Source organism: Rattus norvegicus, chromosome 14, assembly GCF_021556685.1.
Source record: "Rattus norvegicus strain SHRSP/BbbUtx chromosome 14, alternate assembly SHRSP_T2T, whole genome shotgun sequence".
Classification (NCBI taxonomy): Eukaryota; Metazoa; Chordata; class Mammalia; order Rodentia; family Muridae; genus Rattus; species Rattus norvegicus.
The window spans coordinates 82,189,541-82,213,412 of NC_141547.1; the positions used below are offsets into that span (position 1 = coordinate 82,189,541).

Here is a 23,872-nt window from a genome sequence, read left to right on the forward strand (position 1 = left end):
GTTTTACAGGAATAGATGTGAAAACTGAATTCTTTAAAGATAGAACCTAAACTCCTTGGTAGAAATAACAGTCCTTTTCCTGTCTGTCTGCAACAACAGAGGTGTACGTGAGTGCTTTGGGCATGTTGTTTTGAGATACAACCATCCCACCTGATAATGCCTTTCTTTCCTGCTTTTGCTGTTTGTGAGCCATGGTCTGGCTATGTAGCCCATGCTGGTCTAGAGTTTGGAAGCTTCTGCTTGACTTTACATTGGGGATTACAGATGCATGCTGCCATGACTAGCAGCAGGTATCCTTCTAGATTTGGGTCTCTGTGTACATAAGACATGTCAAGGCCAAGGCTAGGTGTTTTCTCTACCATTCTCTACCTTATTTTGTGTGTACACGATACACGCGTGTTTGTATGTGTGTGAGTGCTGGTGCAAACACATCACAATGCATGTGTGGAGGTCAGGGACTCTTGTTGCTTACTGCTGCATATGCCAGGTTACCTCCTGGGGATTCTGTGCCTACACTGGGATATAGACAGGTGCCGCCACGCCTGGCATTGCACGGGTCCTGGGGACTCACACTCAGGTCCTCATGCTTGTGCTTTACCTGCCAAGCCGTCGTCTCCTCAGCTCTCCATCTTATTTATACATGAGAGAGAGAGAGGAGAGGAGAGGAGAGGAGAGGAGAGGAGAGAGAGGGAGAGAGGGAGGGAAAGAGAGAGAGAGAGAGAGAGAGAGAGAGAGAGAGAGAGAGAGAGAGAGAGAGAAGGACTTATGACAGTCAGTCAATTCTCTTTTCACCATGTAGGTTGTCAGGTTTGTCAACAATCACATATTCTGAGGCTTGCCATTTTGGTTAAGCTGCTGGCCTCTGAGCCCATGAGCTCCGCCTGTCTGTGCTTCCCCAGCCCTAGTGCTATAGGCACCTTCCGTCATGTTTGGCTTTCCTGTAGGTGCTGGGATCCGAGCATCCTCAGTCCTGCACAATGAAGGACTTTTTTTTTTTTTTTTTTTTTTTTTGGTTCTTTTTTCGGAGCTGGGGACCGAACCCAGGGCCTTGTGCTTCCTAGGTAAGCGCTCTACCACTGAGCTAAATCCCCAGCCCCCCACAATGAAGGACTTTATCTACTGAGGCGTCATCTTCCTAGACACTCTGCCCTCACTTGGCTCTTATAGATGCTCTTTGGATAAGTACCTTTCCAAGGGAGGAATCCTTGAAGATACTAATGCATACAAGAGAGTCTATGCCTAATAGATAGCTAACAGAATATCCCCAAGACTCCATGCTCTATAAGACAAAATTAGGTTTACAAATTTCTCCCATCCCCCAAAACTCTCTGTATAGTCCTGGCTATCCTGGAACTCACTATATAGACTAGAAAGCTCTCAAATTCAGAGATCCACCTGCCTCCGCCTCCCAAATGCTGGGATTAAAGGTGTGTGTCAACACCGCTGGGCTCAGCTTACAAACGCACGACAACTTTCGTGTGCTGCACTTACTTCTCTCAAGAGATCTCTCAGCTTTCACTAAACACGTCTTTCAACTTCCCAGCTGTTCTCAGCTATGAGAATGAATGTGGTGAAATGCTTGGGCTGGTACTAGAGGACAGTGGGACTTTAGTGCTACATACAAATATTTCTCTGTGCATAAAAGGAGGAGCGGAGTGTGGTGAAGGCTAAGGAGGGTTTGCTCATTTTGTGGTGCTGTGACTGCACATGGGCATTGGTTTGAGCTGGTCTCATAGCACAGGATCCACAGGCAGGTCAAGAAAGAGTGGCAGGAGCAAGGACAGGTAAGAAGGCCATCTAGCAAGGCTCCCTAACCCTGACGCCCATGACACTGTGGGCCAGTTACTTTTTAGAGGGACTTGCTCGGTAACACTGGCAACTCTGGCTGCTGTCCATCAAATGCTAATAATATATCCAATCTTCCCCTGTGTGGAGATGGCAAAAATACCTGCAGATACTGCCAAATGCCCCCAGAAGACAAACTTACCCTTGTTTGAGGAATGGTAAGTTAAAACCAGTGATAATAACCAACTGGGAATTGGTGAGGTAAACTGGAATAAATACTAGAATATTCTGTAGCCATTGAGAACAGTGAGGCAAAAATAAATCCAGCAAACAAAAACAAGGGAGACTGATCTGTGTTGGTGGAAGATATACAGGAAACAGAGAAAACAAAAGGTAAACACTATGTGTCCATCATGGGAGCAAAGTGCATTCTCACTCTGTAGTCTAGGCTGATCTGCAGCTCACTATGGAGCTAAGTGGCCTTGAACTTGTGGTGACACTTGCTGAGTTTTCTCAGGTGTGAACTACTATGGACAGCCTACCATCCCTGTTTTGTATGCACAGACTCTCCCTGGGAGCGTTTTAAACATGGTGATAGTAATGGCTGCTTTTAGATGGAAGTCCCAGGACACACAGGAGGGATGGAGATTTGCTTTTCCCTCAGGACCAGTGGTCCAAAGGTTTGGTGAGCATAGCTAGGGGTATGCTACTGGCATTTAATAGGTAGAGGGCAGAATGCTGTTCAACAACCAACAATGGGCTTGCAGTCACTCACAACAGGTCATTATCTGTCAGTAAGGACAAGGTGAAGAAGCACTAGTCTGTACTCTGAACTTTCTATGTTTAGTATTTTAAGGCTATCCCGACAGGGCAACAGGCTATGGGAAGGAACCTCTACACAGTGCCACCTTACCATCTCAAACAGCACTGTGGCAGTCACTGCCATCCAGTGTAGCTTGATTTCAAAGGCTGCGTTGAGAGAGAAGTTTCCGTGGTAGTAACAGCTGCACCACTCCAGCCGGTCCGTTCGGTTGTTCACATCGACATCCAGGGTCACAGTCCTCTGCTCTGGGACAGTGGCAGCTGTGTCAGCACACAGCGGGGTGTGGGGACACACAGAGAGGGGTACAGGAGTGGGGTAGTGGAGAAGAGTGAACAATAAGCACCGTGAGTTTGAAATTGCACAACTGCCCAGCAGAGGCCCAACAGTCCAGGGCTCTAGGAAAAACTGGTTCTGCTCCGAGTGCTGATAGATAATAAATATTTGAGGCATTCTGAGTGGTCTGTGAGCAGCTATGCCACTGTAGGGCAAAAGCCCCTTAGATGCTACATAAGAGAATGAGTAAAACTTTATAAAAACAGATGAAATTTTAGGGTAGTAAGCGACTCTATATGTTGCTATGAAAGGAAATACAGCATTGTAAACTTATACAAACCCACAGAATGCACAGTACCAAGAGTAAACCCCTAATGAAAATCATGGATTTGGGGTGATGAAAGTGTGGATCCAAACAAATGTCAGCTGGTGGGAGTTGACAATGAAGGAGACTGAGTGTGAGAGGGACAGGGGATCTATGGGAATTCTTTGCGCAACTGTGCTGGAGAGCTAAAATTCCATTTAAGAAAGCCAGTGATGATAGCCACACACAGCAGCTTACAATACTAGCGCTCAGAAGGCTGAGACAGGAGGAATGTAATTTAGAGAGCACTGCTGCTATACAGTCACAAACAAAAAACAAAATCTGGGGGCTGGAGAAATCACTTAAGAGTCCTTGAGTCGCTAGTTGAGGCCCTAATGCTCACACAGCAAGCCGTGTCCCACACACTCGTAACCACGGCTCTAAAGGGGGCAGATGGAGCTTGCTGGCTTCCGGCCTAGCTGAGATAATACAAGCCTCAGGGAGACAGTCTGCCTCAAAGGACTGAGAAGGCGCACAGTGATACGGGACACCCAGGGTCATCTGTGGCCTCTATGTATGCACATCACACAAATACTTGTAAATCTAAAGAAAAGGAGGGCCAGTTATAAAAAAAAATCATAAGCTAGATTTAGCCAATTATGCTGCAGTTTGATTCCTTAGCCAATCCTTTCCTTTCTTTCATGAGAGAGGGATGCTATCTTAACCATCATCACGAACTCAAACTCAACCAGGCTGTACACAGGAACTTCACAGTGACTCACAGATAACAGGAAAAACAGCCAGACCAGTGAGGAGGAAGTATTCCTCTTCTGGTTTTAGCTCAGGAAGGCATTAGGTTCTACAATATTTCCTCAGGGTACGAAACCTCACAATGAAGCATGTACATAGGGCTTTGGTCCCCGTGGCCAATAACCACACCCGGCATAGGTAGGTTTTCTATAAATCAGGATCTGTTCTCCTATCTTGGCGTGGGTCCAGGTTCTGCAGGCAGAAGTTGTGAGTGGCTCCTGTCACTCACAGTTTCAATGAGCTGCTGCTGGAAGGCAGAGCGTTAGCTGGGGTAGTGAATGGCACTCCAGGAAACAGACATCTCCCAGTACCAGCGCATGCAGAATGGGCAAGGTTCTTGATTTGGAGCTGGAAGAGCCAAGCTTCTGCAATTCTAGCCACAGGCGCGTGTCTCTGAAAAACCACATTTCATGTCTCCTAGCTTAATTCCTTATGTGCAAACTGATACAGCAGCCCAGTCAAGAAACACATGGCTCGGAAAGGTCTATAAAGCTCCCTCACTTGCCTTCTCCTCTGGCTGCTTGTGTCTCCTCTATTTTCTGTCCCATTATCCTCCTAGTTTATGACATGAGCTTCAATCTGTGGCTTCTGAGCACTTGAGGCACATTTGGTATCTACTTGTTCACTCTGATACTAAAACGTTCATTAAAGCTGGATTCTGTCTGGGCTTCGTGTTCCTGCTTTATGACACTCTCAGGAGCAATTTACTCAACACTCCACACCACAGAAAGCTGTGTTGTCTGGGCTGGCACACTATGAATATATTCCTCCAGATTCAGAAAGCTCGTCATAACCAAAGGCCAGATGAGCACCAGCAGTGACTGCCAGCGTCTCTCTTCCATGATCAGCTCCGTTATGTGTGCGCGAGGTGAGTCTGGGGGCCACCTGAGGAAATGTCAGCCACGTAGCAACTGCTCTTGCACTGGCTCTGTACTCAGGGTAAGATTTGACAGTGCAGAAGCTTGCAGTATGGGCAAAGCTGCAGCTACCTACACGGGAAGGCTAATCAATATGCACAGGACCAGAGGAGAAACGAGCTCAGCATTCTAGGGTGTTATTAATGACCTAGAGAGCAGATCAATATCACCAGAGGAGAAAGAACACTGGAGCTCAGCCCTCACAGTCAGAGCTGCCTCATTACAATGGAGCAAACCTCAACAGGCTGAAGGGAATTTTGAAAAAAGAAATTCGCTAGTTTCATCTACATTCACCAGGAACGCTTTGGAAAAAGTTTGGTTAGAGGAATGTAACAGTCTCTCCTGACTCCAAGATCTAACAGACTGTCATAGAAAACTAGAAGGCCTGTGCTCTGGCAGAAGGCACGTGGTACTGTATCTTCCAGACTCGGATGCCTCTGTAGCAACCCAGCTCAGTGACTTAAATAAGAATGGGGAAGTGGGAGCCACCATAGGCCAAGCCAAGGGTCCACGCACCAACATTAGGCATTTCAAAACGGCTACCTCCGAGTGAGCATCAGAAGTTTTAAAAAAGGAACAAGCAAACAAACAAAAAGCCATTCCAAACAACAGTAAAACAAACAAAAACCTCAATCTAATCATAGGCACTAGTGAAACTCTGGTCTTTCTATTCTGTAAACTATCTTGGGTTTTTTTCTGAGGAAAAATTCAAGTGTTGAAGTTATACATTATTTATTTAGCAAATAAATAAACTGGTTCCATTTTTGGGACAGGGCCTCACTATGCAGCCTGGGTTGGCCTCAAATTCATAATTCCTGCTCTGCTTCTGCCTCCCAAGTGCTATGATTATGGATGTGTACTACCAATTTCATCTGGCCAGAACAAGTCGTGTGTGTGTGTGTGTGTGTGTGTGTGTGTGTGTGTGTGTGTGTATATGTGTGTGTATATATATATATATATATGCATGTATGTGTTTATGCATGTGTATGTATATGTGTATGTATGCATGTATATGTGTGTATGTATGTATATGTATATATGTATGTGTGTGTATTTGTGTATGTATGTATGTATATGTGTGTGTATGTATTATGTGTATGTATGTGTATGTATGCATGTATATGTGTGTATGTATGTATATGTATATATGTATGTGTATTTGTGTATGTATGTATGTATATGTGTGTATATGTATTATGTGTATGTATGTATATGTATGTATGTATATGTATGTATATGTGTGTGTGTGTATGTATGTATGTATGTATGTATGTATGTATGTATGTGAGACAGGGTCTCTCTATGTATTCCTGGCTGTCCTTGAACTCAGAGATTTTCTTGCCTCTGCCTCCTAAGTGCTAGGATGAAAAGGTGAAGTCACTACATCCAGCTATACTTAGAAACATATTTTTTCTTGTTTGGCAAGATGGCATATGCTTTTAACCAACGATTCTCAACTTTTCTAATGCTATGATCCTTTAACACAGTTCTAATTATAAATTATTTCATTGCTACTTTATAACTAATCTTGCTAGTTATGAACCATAGTGTAAATATCTGTTTTCCAGTGGTCTTAGGCAACCCCTCTAAAAAAGTCATTTGACCTCTGAAGGGGCCCTGACCCAGAGGTTGAGAACCTTTGCTTTAAATCCAGAAGAGGGAAATAGATCTATGTTTATTATAGGCCAGCCAGGACCACACAGTGTGACTTTCTCACAAACACACACACACACACACACACACACACACACACACACACACACACACACACACACGTTTCTTGTGGTTCTAAGTAGGGCCTCTACATGCTAGAGGGCCAGCAACCACCCTTTCCCCGGCTACCTGCTATTCCCAGGCTGCAAAGACAACTTACCTAACAGTGCAGCTGCCTGGCTCCGTCCTCCAAAACTTCGGCTAAAGGAGCTGTGCCTGCTTGCGTAAGAGGCTGGCCGGCTAGGTAGCCAGGGCAGGAGGAAGGCAGGAATCTCGGAGTGCACAAGCTCTTCTGCCACAAAGGCCACCTCAAACCACTTGCGTTGGAAGCTGGCAAAGTCATCCACTCCTGCTGTGTGCCATGGGGCAGAGGGCTGCTGCATAGCCACTGGGAAAACGTAGGGGGAAGTAAAGGGTCCCTTATCACAACGCTCATTTTCTGACTGATATGTGCTACAATACAGACAGACCTTGAAAACACTGTGCTAAGTGAAAGGAACCGGGTGTACAAGCCTACGTATTATTATAACTCTACACACATAGCATATGTAGAAACAAAAACCTACTAGTGTTTACAAAGAGAGCGATTGGAAATGGAGGGGTTGGACAATGACAGCTAACAAGGAAGAGGTGATGGTTGTTCAATACTGCGAATGGCTTTTGTTATGTAGGCTAATTTTATTTTAGCTTTAATTCGAGTAAAAAAATCTTGTCAGTTTCAGGACATAAGCTGTTGTGGGTTTTTCTTTTCTTTTAGACACTATCTTGACAAGAGTGTACAGTCAACGGCTCCAGCGATACCTTCTCAGGTGTGGACCCAGCGGTGAGAAGTGACTTGCCAGTTGGAAGCAGTCACTTCCAGCCAGGCCCCATGCACCTGAGATTCATACACTGTGGAGGCTGGTCTGAGTTCTGCTATGCAACCTAGACAGACTCATGCTAGAAATTGTTCCCCACTGGAGAAATCCCTTTCTTCACTAAAAAGGGGTGGGGTTACAACATGGTTAAGAAGCAGGGTGTTTGCCTCATGTGCATAGGCCTTGGGTTCTATCTCAGAACCAAAAGCAACAGGCAGTTGCAAACATTCAGCCCTCTGGACTCATGAGCTGTACATCTACGATTCAATCACATACATGGAAAGTATTGGGGGGGGGGGCAGGAGAATATTTACACTGAATATGACCAAACTTTTCTTGTTTCCTGAACAACGCAGTATGACACAATAGTGCTATATTATTAGTTGTTATAAGTTATTTGGGCATGATTTAGAGAAATAAGGGAAGGGGCCAGAGAGATGGTTCAGTGGTCAAAAGCACTGGGCGTTCTTGCAGAGGACCCATGTTCAATTGAAAAAAACACTGTCTGGGCTAAGGAGATGTTTCTGTGGTTAAGAGTACCTGCTGCTCTTGCAGAAGACCTCAGTTTGGTTCCCAGCATCCAAATTACATGGCTATAATTGCCTATAATTCCAGCTCCAAGAAAATCTAACACCTCTGACCTCTGTGGGCACCCGAACTCACGCACTTGCATTCACATACATGCCAACCGGCATCACAGGCGTTTGTGTGTGCAGGTGTGAGCTCTCTCTCTCTCTCTCTCTCTCTCTCTCTCTCATAAAAATAGCTAAATAAATCTTTTTGAAAAATCGGCATTGTTATTCACTTATGTTTAAAATACATACAAATGCTGAAAGAAGTTAGCAGAATGTCAACTCAAAATACAAAGCTGCACAGAGCTAAAGATGCATTGTGATGAGAACGATTAGGAAAGCACTCGCCCCCGTGGCAACCGTGTGTGATTTGGCTCTGACCTCGTTCGGGCTCTCTGTCCGTGACTATCTTGTAGAAATAGAAGCCGTAGACGAAGGTTCGCCATGCTTCTCCAGATGCATGCGCTATGAGCTGCTCTTCCAGCATTTTCTAGGAAAGACAATGAAAACTTGAAATTCTTGCAGCTGACGTCTTAAAGCAACAGCCCTTGCTTGTACATAGCAGTCGAGGTAGCTGAGTGCCTGGAGAACTGAGTTCACACCTCGGATCCCCATCAGACAACAGCTATGTAAAGCGGAAGCTGTTCTAAGGTAGAAATGTATGGATTTCATCAAACATTCTGAACATATAGAAACCATCCAAGTAGATAACCATCTAACCTCAATAAATTCAACATTCTGCTAGGCAGAACACTCTTCAGGGAGTGTCTCCCAAGATCCCCAAAGGAAAATTAGTTGTGATGCATACCCATGTAATCCTACTGGGGAGGTGGAGGCAGGAGGATGAGGGTTTCAAGGTCATCTTGGTTCACTGCTGATCTAACAGGGCTTTAAAAAAGTAATTAATAACAGTGCTCCTGGTTAGTTCTTTTTTTTCTAACCAGTGCTTCTTAAACTATTCCACAAAAACAGAAAGAGAAAAGATGTCATCAAATTCTTTTTATGCATTTTAATCCTGTGCCCATGGATTAGGATTAATATGAAGGGTACCTAACTAACCGGAAGCAGTCTACAGATTCAATGCAATCCCATTAAGTTCCAACATCACTCTTCACAGAAGTAGGAAAAGAATCTTCAAGTTTGTATGGATGCATAGACAGCCAATGCAATCTTGAGCAGAAAGAACAGTGCTGAGGGACCACCATATTTGACCTTGAGGGACCACCGTATTTGACCTTGTACTATAGCACTCACTGGCACACACAAAACACACCAATTACTGAAATATGGTGAGGACACACAACCACATGCTTTTTGCAAAAACAGCAAAAAAAAAAACCAAAAAACAAAAAAAACCTCACTGAAGACAGTCGTCAACAAACAGGACTGGGAAGCTTGCGTCACCACTGTAGAAGAATCAAACTAGATCCCTATCTCTCACCCTGGACAAAAATCAACTCCCACTGAGTCAAGACCCTTAATGCAAGACTTAGAACTCTGAAACTCCTAGAGAAAGAGGCAGAGAAAACACGTAAGATCTAGGCATAGGCAAGGACTTCCTGAATAAGGCCCAGGAAATAATCTAACAACGGACAAACATGACTTCATGAGACTACAAACTAATCTAAAAAGCTTTTCAACAGCAAAGGGACAGTGAGTGGACAGACAGCCTGCAGACAAAGAAAACCTTTGCAAGTTACACATCTGACATGTCTAAAATTTGAAAAGAACTAAAAATAAAAGATAAATGAATGACCAAAAATCAAACAACCACATCAGTAAATGGACAACTGAAATGAATGGAGTTATCAAATGGTGAAATACAAAATAGCCAATTAATGACAAAAATGTTTAGAGGAAAATGAATTAAATCTACATGAGAGGGGCTGGGCTGGTTTTCAGAGAACTGGGAGTCTATTCCCAGAACCTACATGGCAGCTTACAATGGTCTGCAACTATAGTTGCATAGGATCTGACATCCTCTTTTGGCCCGTGCAGACATGTGGTGCACATGTGGTGTACAGACATACATGTAAGGAAAACACCAATATACATAAAGTTTTTTATGTTAAACAAACAAACAAACAACTACCTATAGATTCTACCTGTTAGAAGGGCAGTCATCGTGACTAGGTATGGTGCACATCCCTGCAGTCTCAGTGTTTGGGGAGCCAGGGGTAGGAGGTAACAGGCTGAAGAGAAGGTTCAGTAGTTAAGAGCCCTTGTAGAAGACCCATGTCAGGGGGCTTACTTACAACACCTATAACTATACTTCCAAGTAATCTGACACCCTCTCCTGGCCTCTATGAATACCTACATACATCTGCTTACAGAGACAGACAGACAAACAGACAGACAGACCTCTATGAATACCTGAATACATCTGCTTAACAGACACACACATACACAAACACACCAATAAAAAAATAAAGGGCTGGAGAGATGGCTCAACGGTTAAGAGTACTGACTGCTCTTCCAGAGGTCCTGAGTTCGATTCCCAGCAATCACATGGTGGCTCACAACCATCTGTAATGGGATCTGATGCCCTTCTCTGGTGTGTCTGCACAGCGACAGTGCATTCACATATATAAAATAAATGCTTTGTTTAAAAAATGTTTAGGAAAAAAACCTCACAAGAATAAATAAAACAGGTAATGGTTCTGGAGAGAGATGGCTCAGTGGTTAAGAGCTACTACTGTCTGCTCTTATGGAAGACCTGGATTTGATTCCCAGAACCCATATGGCCACTCACAACCACCTGTAACACCAATTCTAGTTAACCTGAGGCCCTCTTCTGGCCTCTGCAAACACACACACACACACACACACACACACACACACACACACACACACACACACACACAATAAACACTGATAAAATTCAATAAAGCAAGTAACAAATGCTGGCAATGATGAGGGCAAAAGTGGATGCATACTGCTGGTGAGAATGTAAACTACTCTAGCCACTGTGGAAATCAATATGCAGGGTCCTCAAAAGATCAGAAAACACATCCACCACATGACCCAGCTATACCACTCCTGGATATTTACCCAAGGGACTCCACGTCAGAATATCAGAGATGCTTGCCCGGCAATGATTACTGCAGTACCATTCACAGGAGGTATGCTAGAGTACCAACTGAAGTGCCCATCAACAGAGAAATTCATAAAGAAATGTGGTATGCATACACACTCGCATCCACAATAAAAATCAACATATTGACACAACTGGAGATAATCACATTAATTAAGCCAACCACAAAAGAAATGCTTTGAGCTTTCTCTTGACTGAGGTTCCGACATCTTCTATGTGTCCTAGGGAAACAAAGGTGACAGACAGAAGTGAGTGGGCAAGAGGAAAGCAGCAGTGTGGATGGAGACATGTGTAACGTACGCCATAAGCTTCTATGAAAAAGAACGGTCTTTTCTTTCACTTATTTGAGATAGTGTTTCTGTGTAGCTTTGGCTGTCCCGGAAGAGCTTGATCTGTAGAGCTGTCTAGCCTCAAACTCATAGAGTTCCTGCCTCTCCAGTGCTGGGATTAAGGCATGCACCACTACTGCCCTGTGTATGAAAATATCTTACTGTGACCTAATACCATGTACAATGAATATATACCAATGAAATTTTTTAAAAAAGGAATGTGTAAGAAATAAAAAAGAGAAAAGTCATTTGCACTGAGCACACACAGATGATTCTTCCATTACCATTCCTTAAGCAGTACACTGACATCTTATTTGGATTTAGAAATGATGTATAATAAATGTATGGGAGGGCCTACATGGCCTATTACAAATAGAAGGGATTTGAGCATTTGTAGATTTTGATACCTACAGTAAATTTGGAATCTATCCTCAGATATCAAAGAATGACTAGTATAGTAGAGTTTTTCCTACGCTTGCATTTTTAATTTATAAATTAGGCATAATAGGATACTAATGATAACTAGTAATATAATGGAGCTATAGTATATACCACATATAATAAACATGATTTAAAACATTATTTCTGGAATGTTCCAGTAAATATTTTAAGTCAGTTTCCCACAGTTAACTGAGAGTTTAGGAAATGACTGAGATAAGGGAGCACTACGACACTGACATCAACTCTATTTAAAAAAATCATCTGGCATGTTGGTGATGCCTTTAACCAAGGAGAGAGGTGCAGGTGGATCTCTCTGAGTTCCAGGGCAGCGTGGTCTACAGTGAGCGCCAGGACAGCCAGGGCTAGAGAGAGACCGTCTCAAAAAGACAGAACAACAGAACAGAACAGAACAGAACAGAACAGAACAGAACAGAACAGAACAGAACAGAACAGAACAGAACAGAACAGAACAGGGGCTGGAGAAATGTCTCAGTGGTTAAAAGCACAGACTTCTCTTCCAGTGAACCAGGGTTTAATTTTTACTAACCACATGGTAACTAATAACTGTCTATAACTCCAGTTCCAGGGGATCAGATGTCATCTTCTGGCTTTCTCTGGCACCAGGCTTTCATGTGGGACATAAACACATATGCAAGCAAATACTCAAACACATAAAATTTAAAAAAATAAATTAAAAATATATAGAACATAGGGCTGGAGAGTTCGTTCGCTCAGTGGTTAAGAGCACTTGTTGGTCTTCCAGAGAACCCCAGTTCAGCTCTCAGAACCCACATGGTGGCTCAGCACCACCTTTAATTCCAATTTGAGGGACTCTAATACACTAATCTAATCTGACCTCTGCTGGCAATACATGCAGATTACTGGTGCACACATTTACAAAACATTAAAAAAAAAAGATACATACGACAACAAAACTATGGATTCTTTTAAGTCCCAATCTTCTTTTTTTCTCCCAGAAATAAACAATTAAGAAATGTGGTGGTTTAAATGAGAATGGCCCCCATGGGCTCATATGTTTGGATACTTGGGCTCCAGTTGGTAGAACTGTTTGGGAAGGATTAGGAGGCATGGCTTTGTGGAGGAAAGTGTATCACTAGGGGAAGGCTCATCACCAATATGCACTCTGCCTCCTGCTCTGCTGGAGTGGAGCTCTCAGCTGTTCCTGCCACCAGGCCTTCACTTAGCCATCATGGATATTAATCTAGAACTAAGCCTGACTTATTTCTCTTATTACTATGTGGCCTTGTTCACAGCTATAGAAAAGTAACTAATACAAGTAATGTTCTCAAGCATGTTTTTTAAATTAAAAACATTTGTTTCATTTATTTAAAGGATTTATTTATATTTTATGAATTGGATCCTCTGGAGCTGGATTTATAGGTGGTTGCAAGCCACCTGATATGGGAACCAAACTCTGGTCCTCTGGATAAGCAATAAGCACTCTTAACCAACACACCATCCCCCTTCAGCCCCAAAATTTATTTGTTTATGTTGTGAGTACATGTATGTCTGAGTGAATGTTTCAAATATATATATATATATATATATATATATATATATATTTTTTTTTTTTTCCGGAGCTGGGGACCGAACCCAGGGCTTTGCGCTTCCTAGGCAAGCGCTCTACCACTGAGCTAAATCCCCAACCCCCAAGTATATATATTTTAAAAAGTTTTATGTACATATGTATTGACATGAGAATGAGGTTTTATAGTATTTTAAATTTAAATAAAGGTATAATACTTGGATCGTTTATCAACTTGTTCTTACTGATATGCTTCTGACACTTCTCTATCTACACTGGCATGTGTACCTTCAGCTCATTTCCCTTAAATTGTTGTAACAGCCTGTCATTTTACCAATAGCAATGCGCTCAAGGAGATGGGAGTTTATCAGGAAAAAGCTAGGCAAAATAGCATGTCAAGATCTCCAAAGAGTGAACCGATGACAGCATTCTTATTTAAATTAGTTATTAAATTTACATGCAGTGATGAAAGCCAGCCTTTCAACAACATCCTGCAGAGCACAGTATGGACAACACAGTGTGAACCAGCCCAGTCAACTGACCTTATTCATTCTTCTGCTCTGTTTGCTCAACAGTGAGTTAACTCGGTGATATTAATCTCCCGAGTACCTACTATGTGCCAAGCCACATACAAGTCTCGGTGATATGGAAGTGAGCACTATGAGGCGGCCCTGTCAGGAACAAGGCACAGGAGATGAAGACACTCCTCGTCTGGTGCCTTGTACTGCCATGTGAAGATGCCTCTGTTGCAGAGCCTGGAACTCGGACTTAGGATTTGGATACACAGGCATTATCAGGGCAAAACTGGGCTTGGGGCTGGGGACCACTCCCTGAAAAATCTTTGACAGATATTTCTCTGAGGGACAAGAACAAGACTTTGTCCAAAATATTTCAGTTCAAACAATAAATTCTGGCAAACTTTAAAATCAAAGAATGTGTGTGTACACACATTCACACACAGACACACAGACACACACACATAGACAGACAGACACACAGACACACACACATAGACAGACAGACAGACAGACACACACACACACACACACACACACACACACACACACCTGTTGATGTATTTCTAAGACAAGGCTTCACTATGTAGAACAGGATGGCTTCTAACTTATGAACTTATGATCCTCCTGCCTCCACTTCCTCAGCACTGCTAGGGACTTGTGCTATCACCTCCAACCCTAAGGTTTTCAAAGTGTATTCAAAGGAGGACTCATCTGCTCATCAACTCCAGAGAGGCCTAACGTGTGTTGAAAACAGATCCTCACCGTGGCTTGCAAATCTCGTTACTGGAATGGGCAACTCCTTCCGTGACAGACCATGATCACAGGGTCTGAGCAGACAAACCCCGTCTCGCCTCGCTGACTCACCTGCATGATGTCGATGCCCATCGCCTGCGTCTGGACCCCCTCCACATTGTTCATCAGCCAGTGTACGACCTCCGCACTGATGAAGCAGCACGGCGAAAGGCCCTTCTGCTCAGACAGCAGCTGGACTCCTGTCCTGACTCCAGCGAGTGAGCAGGGAACACGTGCCGGTGGCCATAAGGAAAAGGGAAAGATGGGAAATAAGGGATCCAAGGGAGGGCTCCACATAATTACTCCTAGACCGAGAGAAACCCCATGGCAGGATAGAAGAACTGAGAGAGGAAGGGACACTTAGAGAAAACTTTATCTGTCAGCATTACACTAGGTACTTCACATGAGAATTTAATCATTGTAGTAACCATGTGTGTAAAAACTCAAGGTAAGGGCTAGCAAGATGCTCAGTACATGAAGGTGCCTGTCAACAAACCTGACAACTTAAGTCAGTTTCTGATAGGACATCTGGAGGGAGAATCAACTCCCACAGGTGGTCTTCTGACTGCCAATATGTAACTGCAGCATACCAGACCCACCCATGTGCCTGCCCTCTAGCTCCCCACTAATAAATAAGTAAAATGTAATTTCTAAAAATTCACTGTAGCTGGGCGGTGGTGGAGCACTTTAATCCCAGCACTCAGGGGGCAGAGGCAGGTGGATCTCTGTGAGTTTGATGCCACTTGGTCTACAGAGCGAGTTCTAGGACAGCCAGGGCTACACAGAGAAACCCTGTCTAAAATAAAATGAAATAAAACCCTCTCGCTGTATGAACGGGAGGTCAGGTAACTGGTCGATGGCTCACAGCTGGTGAGCAGTAGAGTAAGGTATAACTGTACCCACCCACACCACCACAGCAAGCCTTCCCTTAGGGACCTTCTGCCCTTGCTTCATAATGTGCCCTGTCACTTACGAGGGATGCTTCATGGCTTCCAGGATCTCCACCAGGGTAGAGGACGATGTCAGAGAGCTGGCTATGTGCTGCTGAGAGCTGTAACACAGAGCAGAACGGAACAATGTGACACATGTGCCATGAATGGGCTTTAGTTTCAGTGCTGTGGATTGAACCTAAGACCTTACACACTTTGAAAAGGCAAAGTAATTTTGTATCTAAACACAGCACCTCAAAGGCACCTCCCTCTTCAATCACTTTGCCCTTTTTGTTTGTTCTTTTATTATGTGCTTGCCTCTGAAGTCAGAGGAAGGCTTTGGATTCACTGAAGCTGGAGTTACAGGCAGCTGTGACTCAGGAACGTGGGTGCTGGGGCTCACGTCCTTTGAAGAGCATGGTAGCCGTTCTGCACTGAAACACATCTCTTGCTCCATTAAAATTACGCTTCCTAGAAATCTTAGGCTGCTCTGGTTTGCTTGATGCTGTCTCCCATGTCACTTAACCTTATCCAATCAAAGAGCGCTGTGTGATAATTTTAGGTGAGAGCTTACAGGACAGCACCTTGGAATTATCAGTAAACAGCTATGAGACCCTGAATTATCTTGGTCTTTATTTCTTTACCTGAAAAGGGGGACAGCGTTACTCATGTCTTTCAAGGTGTTTTGGGGCTAACATGTACACCGAGGTACACATGTGGTACCTAAAAAGCTAGCCAACACTAAAGCGAGTCAAATTAGCTAAGAGAACGGATGGAGGTCCAAGAGGCGGGAAGCATCAGAGTCCAGATTTGCACTCAAGTGAGTCCCATTACAAAGTCCTGATCTTCTGACCACCCACTGCCAAGTTCTCCATGAAGGTGTGACAGTGATTCAAACATGCTTAGAGCTGCTGTGGTGGCACACGCCTATAATCCCAGCACTCAGGAGGTTGAGTTGGGAGGATCATGAGATCAACTTAGGCTACTTGGAAAGACCTATCACAGAGATGGCGGATGGGGATAATCTGAAAGAAAAGAGATTAATACTCAGCACTACTGGAAATTCCTTAAACTTTCCCCATTCTCCTATTCCAATCTTCTGAGTACCTATTTGCAAAGCGGAGGTTGTGGGTGTTTCAGGACTCAATGTAGTAGCTCATAATCTCAAACTATGGGTTAATGTCCAGCACTACCATCAAAACCTACACCAGAATCTCAGGGTTAGAATAGGCCTTCAGAAACCTTTGAAGAAAACTTCCTTCTAACCCTGAGTTTGAGTTCAAGTATGCAGTCAGGAGATGGCCCTCTAGTCAAGAACATCTGTAAGGCAGACAACTCAGCCTTTCCTAACGCAGCTGGATCCGTTGCTAAGCTCCTTGTCATGAAATGGGATGTACACTGTATTAATTTTCAGTCTTGGGTCCTGCTTTTGTCTACTGCATCATTTCTGGTCTTCTTACCTGTGGTTTGAAAAGAAATGGCCCCATAGGCTCTTAAGAGTGGAACTATTAGGAAGTGTGGCCTTGTTAAAGTAAGTGTGGCCTTGTTGGAGGAAGTGAGTCACTGGTGGTAGGCAAGGCCTAATGGCTCACTATTTCTTCCTGCTGCCCGTGGATCTGGATATGGAACTCTTAGCTCCTTCTCCAGCACCATGTCCGCCTCTATGTTGCCATGCTTCTGGCCATGGTAACAAGAGACTAAACTGAACTGTAAGCTAGTCTCAATTAAATGTTGTCCTTTATAAGAGTTGCTGTGGTCATGGTGAAACCCTAAAACCCTGCTTCTCGACCCTCTTGAGCAATGAGAAAGCACATAGATTTCCTCTCCTCATGCACGCTCTGCAGCCCCTCTAATCTCCTCCACAGCTGGGTATGCTGAGGACTTGAGCCTGAGAGACGTTAGAGGAGAAGAGTTAGGCCTGAACAAGCATCTCCTCTACAAGCCAAAGTGAACACCGAGTGGTGCACGTAGCAGAGGCAACATCAGTGCAGAGTTTATGACATAAGGAAATGCAGTGCCTGCCAACAGGACCAGCTCATGAGTATCCAAGAGCAGCAGCTACCCTCACCTCAGGGAGAGGGCTGTGAAAGTCAACCTTCTCAGATCATACAGCCAAGATCTGCTCAGTCAGGATAGTGACTCAGTAAGGACAGACTAAGTAGAACTGCCACAAAGCAAACACAGCCAAGAAAGACAGAAAAAGCTTTCTCAAAACTGGCAACTTTGTGGAGTTAGTTCTTTCTTTCTCCCTTTGCATAGGTTCCAGGGTCACATTTAAGCCAGTAGGCTTGCAAGGCAAGTGTCTTTACAGACTGTGCCATCCCATCAACTGCGACATTGTGACATCTACCTTAATGTCAGCAGCACTCAGGAGGCAGAGGCAGTGGGTCTTTGTGAGTCTGAGGCCAGCCTGATCTACAGAGCAAGTTCCAGGACAGCCAGAGCTACATAATAGAGAAACCCTGCCTTTAAAAATAAAAAAAAAAAAAGAAAAGCTTGGACGCGTACTAAGCAAATGAGGCACAGACAGTACCCTTCTCTGTGACTGATCCTGATCCACTGCTAGTGCATTTCCTGACCGGCCTGCACTTGTGCAAGGCGTTATGAACAGAACTGACAAGATGTCTGATACTTTCAGCATCTCTGAGAGAACTCAGATCCTACACCCTACCACTTGGTCGTAAGTACTGAATCCTTCAAGTCCCACATGACTTGGAGCAGTTAGAACATGGCAAGAGCTTTGGACTCCCAACTGCTACACTTTTGGTTAAACTTTCCCAGCCAATGAGAGTGTCAGTTTGGTTATTCTGCAGCTCACCTGCCGTCTCCAGAGCCTGTAGAGGGAAAGGCCTGTTCTATGTTCTGGGAGTTCCCAAAGGTCTGGTTATTGCCTCTATCCACGGACTGGCACGTGCTGACCCCTAAACTGGTGCTGTCCAACACCAGAGGAGCTGTTTGGTCCACAGATGCCTGCAGAAGGGTAAAAAGTTAGTACATGGATCCAAAATTATCCAAAGGTAAACAGTAAATAAGCTATACTGGTTTATAAAGTCAACACACATTTTATACATATTCATGCACGTACAGTAAGGCTACTTATACATAGGGTCTTTTCCATTTCTCCATCCTCAGTCCCCACTGGTCCCTGGTGGAAGAGCCAAGAGTCTAGAGACCACACCCAGTCCTGGGTATACTACCTTGTCAGAGAAATTAAAGACTCACTTCCTCTAAACCAAGGCAGACAGAAGCCAGTCAATCACAGTAACCCTAGAACCACAGTCATAGCTTCAGTACCAGACTCAAACCACAAGACAGACACTGAAGGACACTCCCTGTGAAAAGAACACAGAAAACTGGGCAAAGTAGTGCAGGAGGCTCTCTGTGAGTTCGAGGCTAGCCTGGTCTACATGGAAAGTTCCAGGTCAGCCAGAGCTACATAATGAGACCCTGCCTCAAAAAAGAAACAAAGAAGAGAGAAGTCAGGATCTTAGGAGAGCCAGAGGAGGAAAAGAAATTTGGAGAGGACAAATGGGTGGGCATCCCAGGAGGCACTTTTTATCTACCCTGGCAGCCTTCCGGTACCTGTCAGTGGTTCATTCAGCTTTGACAGTTAAAACCTCAGGGGCATCTCTAAGCAAGCTTTCTACTCTAGCTTCACCCTGAGAGGCCTATCCCTCTGGCCTCCCCTTGGGAAACTCACATGCATAGGTCAGTCTCTCCCTCTACCTGGGAGGGAGGAATAGGATCGTAACTGGCCTACAACTACAGCCTTTCTCCTGAGAACCACCTATGAGCCATTAACATCCGCTTGCATCTTTCTAAAAACCAATTCCAACCTAGTTACCCTGTTACTCTGAAATCTTACACGTCTCTGAGCCAACACACTGTGAACTAACGCTAGAGAATATCTGTCTGAGTTGTGATCTCCACACAATGTCAGCCATTCACCAAGTCTACACTTTCAGTCAAATAACTTTCTTTGTACAGTACTATGAGTTCTGTGGTCCTGTGGTTCCTTATTTCACTGGCTAAAAACCCACCTCAATAGGTCTTCATGTTTCCCAACCCTCCTCATGCTACGGTCCTTTAATATAGTTAAGGTCGTGATGACCCTCAACCACAAAATTATTTTCATTGCTACTTCATGATTGCAATTTTGCTACTGTTATAAATTGCAATGTAAATATCTGTTAGGCAGGATATCTGATATATACCCCCCACACAAAAGGGTTGTTTGACCCCTAAAGGGGTCAAGACCTGCAAGTTACCTTAATGTTTCTTAATTATCACCACGATGGTTTCCAAGTGGTAGAGTGAGCCTGCTGAAGGAAAGTGGTCTGCTTGTCTCATTGCATTTAAGGTTCCTAAAGTGCAGAACTAAGTCCCACTCACCTACATCCCCACGGCATCACTAATAATCACATCTCAGACCAAATATTTACAAAGAATGACTAACCCTTTCAGCTCACTTCTGCAAAACAATAAAAGCCTCAACTTACAGTTCTTGAATAAGTCCTCCAGACAGAGCCTTCTCTTATCAGATATTTTGTTACATGATGTAAATACCTATTTTTCAACAGGCTTTGTCATCTCAGCACTACGGCCACCTGGGATCCAATGAATCTTTGTCCCAGGGTGGCCTGTGCACTGCCCCAACCCCACACATTAGATGCCAGTAATGCTACACACAGACGTGTTTAAAATGTTTCTAGATATTATCAGCTGTTCCACGAAATAAAGAATTGCCCTGGCTCTAACAGAATCACTGTACTTTCCCACTGCAAGGTTCAATGATTTAAGAAAAACAAAACAAACAAAAAAAGCCGACCACATAGGCTTCAATGGGTACCATCACCACCCAGAGAAGTAGAGCAAGAGGCAGCTGCAGTCCAGGCACCATCGGTGCACAGCCACCACCGAGGCTCTGGACAGGCCAACATCTTCCAGTTATTAAACACGTTGTGCTTCGTGAGCTACATCTCTGTTGCAACTCTTCATAAGAATATTGAAGTATGTTGCTGAAGAGACGGTTCAGTGGTTAAGAGCACTGACTGCTCTTCCAGAGGTCCTGAGTTCAATTCCCGGCAACCACATGGTGGCTCACAACCATCTGTAATGGGATCCGATGCCCTCCTCTGGTGTGTCTAAAGACAGCGACAGTGTACTCATGTACATAAAATAAATAATTCTTTTTAAAAAAGAATATTGAAGGGGTTGGGGATTTAGCTCAGTGGTAGAGCGCTTGCCTAGCAAGCGCAAGGCCCTGGGTTCGGTCCCCAGCTCCGAAGAAAAGAAAAGAGAAAAAAAAAAAGAATATTGAAGAATACTGAAGCAGCCATTCGTGAGTCAACAGCCAAAACCAACCAACCCAAGAAAGCAAAGTAACAAAATGAGCTGGGTGTGGTGGTGAACACATGACCAAGGGATCAATAGTTCAATACCATCCTCGACTACATGGTAAGTTCCAGAACAGACTAGATGGGCTGTGTGAGACAATGTCTCAAAACAAAAACAAAGGAACAACAGGCAAAAAGAGGTGGTGTATGTGTGCCTGTGTATGTCCCAGAAAGTTTTATTTACAAGAGCAAAATGGTGGGCCAGGTTTGCCTTGAATGCCTGACTTCTGCTCTGTATTACACATATCCTATCTTTCATGGACAATTTGCTCAGGTCCTACACCAGAAAAAGCCATGTTTTCCTGAAAACGGTGTTGTCTTTTTTTCCTGACCACTCAGAACCTCAGGAAGCTGCTTCCCACACTTTGGCTACAGGAAGCTTAGAGCTGAAATTAGCTCAAAGTTGTAGGTGCTTTACAAGGTCTTACCCTATATTGTTTTTCCCTTGGGTTTCCCTCACAGACATATTTTTATACAGGGAAGAAGGAAGCACTACTTAGACTTAGTGGGCTATTACAAAAGAAAGGGCTGGGCAGCGGTAGCTCACGCCTTTAATCCCAGTGCTCTGGAGACAGAGGCAGGCAGATCTCTTAGGTCGGCATGGTCTTCAGGGTGAGTTCTAGAACAGCCAGGGCTACAGAGTGAAACCCTATCTCAGCATGTGCATGTGCACACACGGGCGCATGCATGTACACGTACACACACACACACACACACACACACACACACACACACACACCTACCTTTGCAAGAGTCCCAAGAGAAGTTGTGAGGGAGATGTAGGGTGAAGAAGAGGGTGAATGGCTGTAAAAATATGTGTAAATAAAGCCAGGTGTGGTGTCTCATACCATTAATCCCAGCACTCAGAGGAAGAGGCAAATGTATCTCTGTGAATTTAAGGCAGCCTGGTCTACAGAGTGTGAGTTCTAGAGCAGCCAGAGTTTTATAGAGGCCCAGTCTTAAAACCAACAACAAAAAAGACAGATAAGTTAAAATTTGACTCTTACCAAAGTCCCTAAGCACTCTTTCTGCATACGGTTGCACACCTTTGTTCTTGTTATTTTTGTTATTATAAAATAAACAAAACCATGTGACATAAATGTTCTAAAATATGGTAGAGCAAGAAAGCTACTTACAAATCTTGGCTTTGGTACAATGTCAAGGTGCTTCTGTACAAACTGTACTTTAGAACCAATTATGTTTTAGAATCTATTTCTTCATCTATGGGATTTCATTTCTTGGAGGTAATGGTGTTTTTACAGCAAAGTGTGACTAAAATTGAATTATGTCAATTAATGCATATTGCTTATTACTCTTTGGTAATTTCATACATGAATACGGTATATTTAGATCACAGCCATTCACCCTCCTCTTCATGGACGATCAAATCTCTCAAAATGACAGTATTTGTGGATAACCTATCTATGCAAGTCACCCTGTGTGCATTCACAAGTTCAACCTTCTGACATTTCAACACAACACAGGTCACCTACAAAGTCAAACACTAGAATCACACAGTCCAGTTACAAAACAAAACACAGAATTTTAAAAAAATTATATGATTTCATATCGGGATGAACTCAGAGCTGTCCTGTAGCACATGAAGCCCACATGCGGGTTGGACATACTAGCATAAATCTAAATCATCTCTAATTGACTTTTTTTTTTTTTTTCCGGAGCTGGGGACCGAACCCAGGGCCTTGCGCCTGCTAGGCAAGCGCTCTACCACTGAGCTAAATCCCCAGCCCCTCTAACTGACTTTTAATACCTAAAGTGGAGAACAGCTATGAAGCAGCTGCTACATTACACTGTCTGAAGACTAGGCTACAGGAAAAAAGTCTGTACCTGTTCAGAATAGACATAATTTTTCCTCCCCAATATTTTTGATCTATGGTTGATGATGGATGGATGTAGAGGGCCAATTATACTAATTCTAATTAATCATGACTAATGATTAGAGCTCATGCTGTTCATTTACATATGCAAGATTAGAAGTGTGTTCATTTCTAAACATATAGATGTTTTCTACTGTTTCTAATGACTAACAAAAGCTTATTTGCACTATGATCAGAAATAAGCTTGTTATGAACTCACTCCATGTAATTTGTTGAAAACGTTTGTTGTTTCTAATACTCAAAATGACACCATTTAAAATCACTGTTAAGTTACTATTTCCTCTTACAGTGAGGATTAGATTTTACAACACCAGGAGAGATAAACATGTCTCATTCAAACGGGTAGAGTAGAATCACTAATTCCCCTATGACACTGACCTCCCACCATCATAGGCTGTTACAAAGATTCTATTTATGAAGCACTGGCCAAGTGGAAGCTCAGTGAGCTGCTTTTCTGAGATTCAGTAAAGAAGGACTCCTTACCCTCTCTACTGAGCCTGACAAGTAAGTCCTTTTCTCCTTAGCTAGACCCACTTTGCATAACCCTGGTCATTTTTTCAGATCTCTGTTACTAGTTCTCTACAGCTCAGTCAGTTTCATATAATACTTAGAAACCTCCATAAAGAGCAGGGAGCCCTATTTGCCTTCAAAGAGCAGTAAAAACAGTAATTACTAGTGCTAATTACACAGTGGGTTTGGAGTGAAGTTTTGTGGGTCATGGGTTTAAATCCCAGTTCTCTGTACTGTAGAAAGCAACTTCTTTGCCCTTTATTTCTCCACTTATAAACCAGAGTAACACTTTTACTTAACTGCTAGGTTATGTTCTAAGGTGAAATGAGATGGTGTGCTAGGCATATGGTAGGTAAAGAATTTTAAGG

General features: G+C 43.6%; 1 protein-coding gene across 51 annotated transcripts in view; it reads right to left on the reverse strand.

Moving 5' to 3' along the window:
• Nucleotides 1–23,872, reverse strand: part of Depdc5 (DEP domain containing 5, GATOR1 subcomplex subunit) — a 130,124-nt gene that overhangs the window by 11,705 nt on the left and 94,547 nt on the right. For 36 of the 51 annotated variants that reach the window (NM_001107229.1, XM_087583262.1, XM_087583251.1 and 33 more), the window contains 6 exon segments: nt 2,699–2,868; nt 6,786–7,013; nt 8,436–8,544; nt 14,847–14,979; nt 15,748–15,825; nt 18,522–18,673. In NM_001107229.1, coding sequence (NP_001100699.1) covers nt 2,699–2,868; nt 6,786–7,013; nt 8,436–8,544; nt 14,847–14,979; nt 15,748–15,825; nt 18,522–18,673 — 870 coding nt within the window. 51 annotated transcript variants of the gene reach the window in all.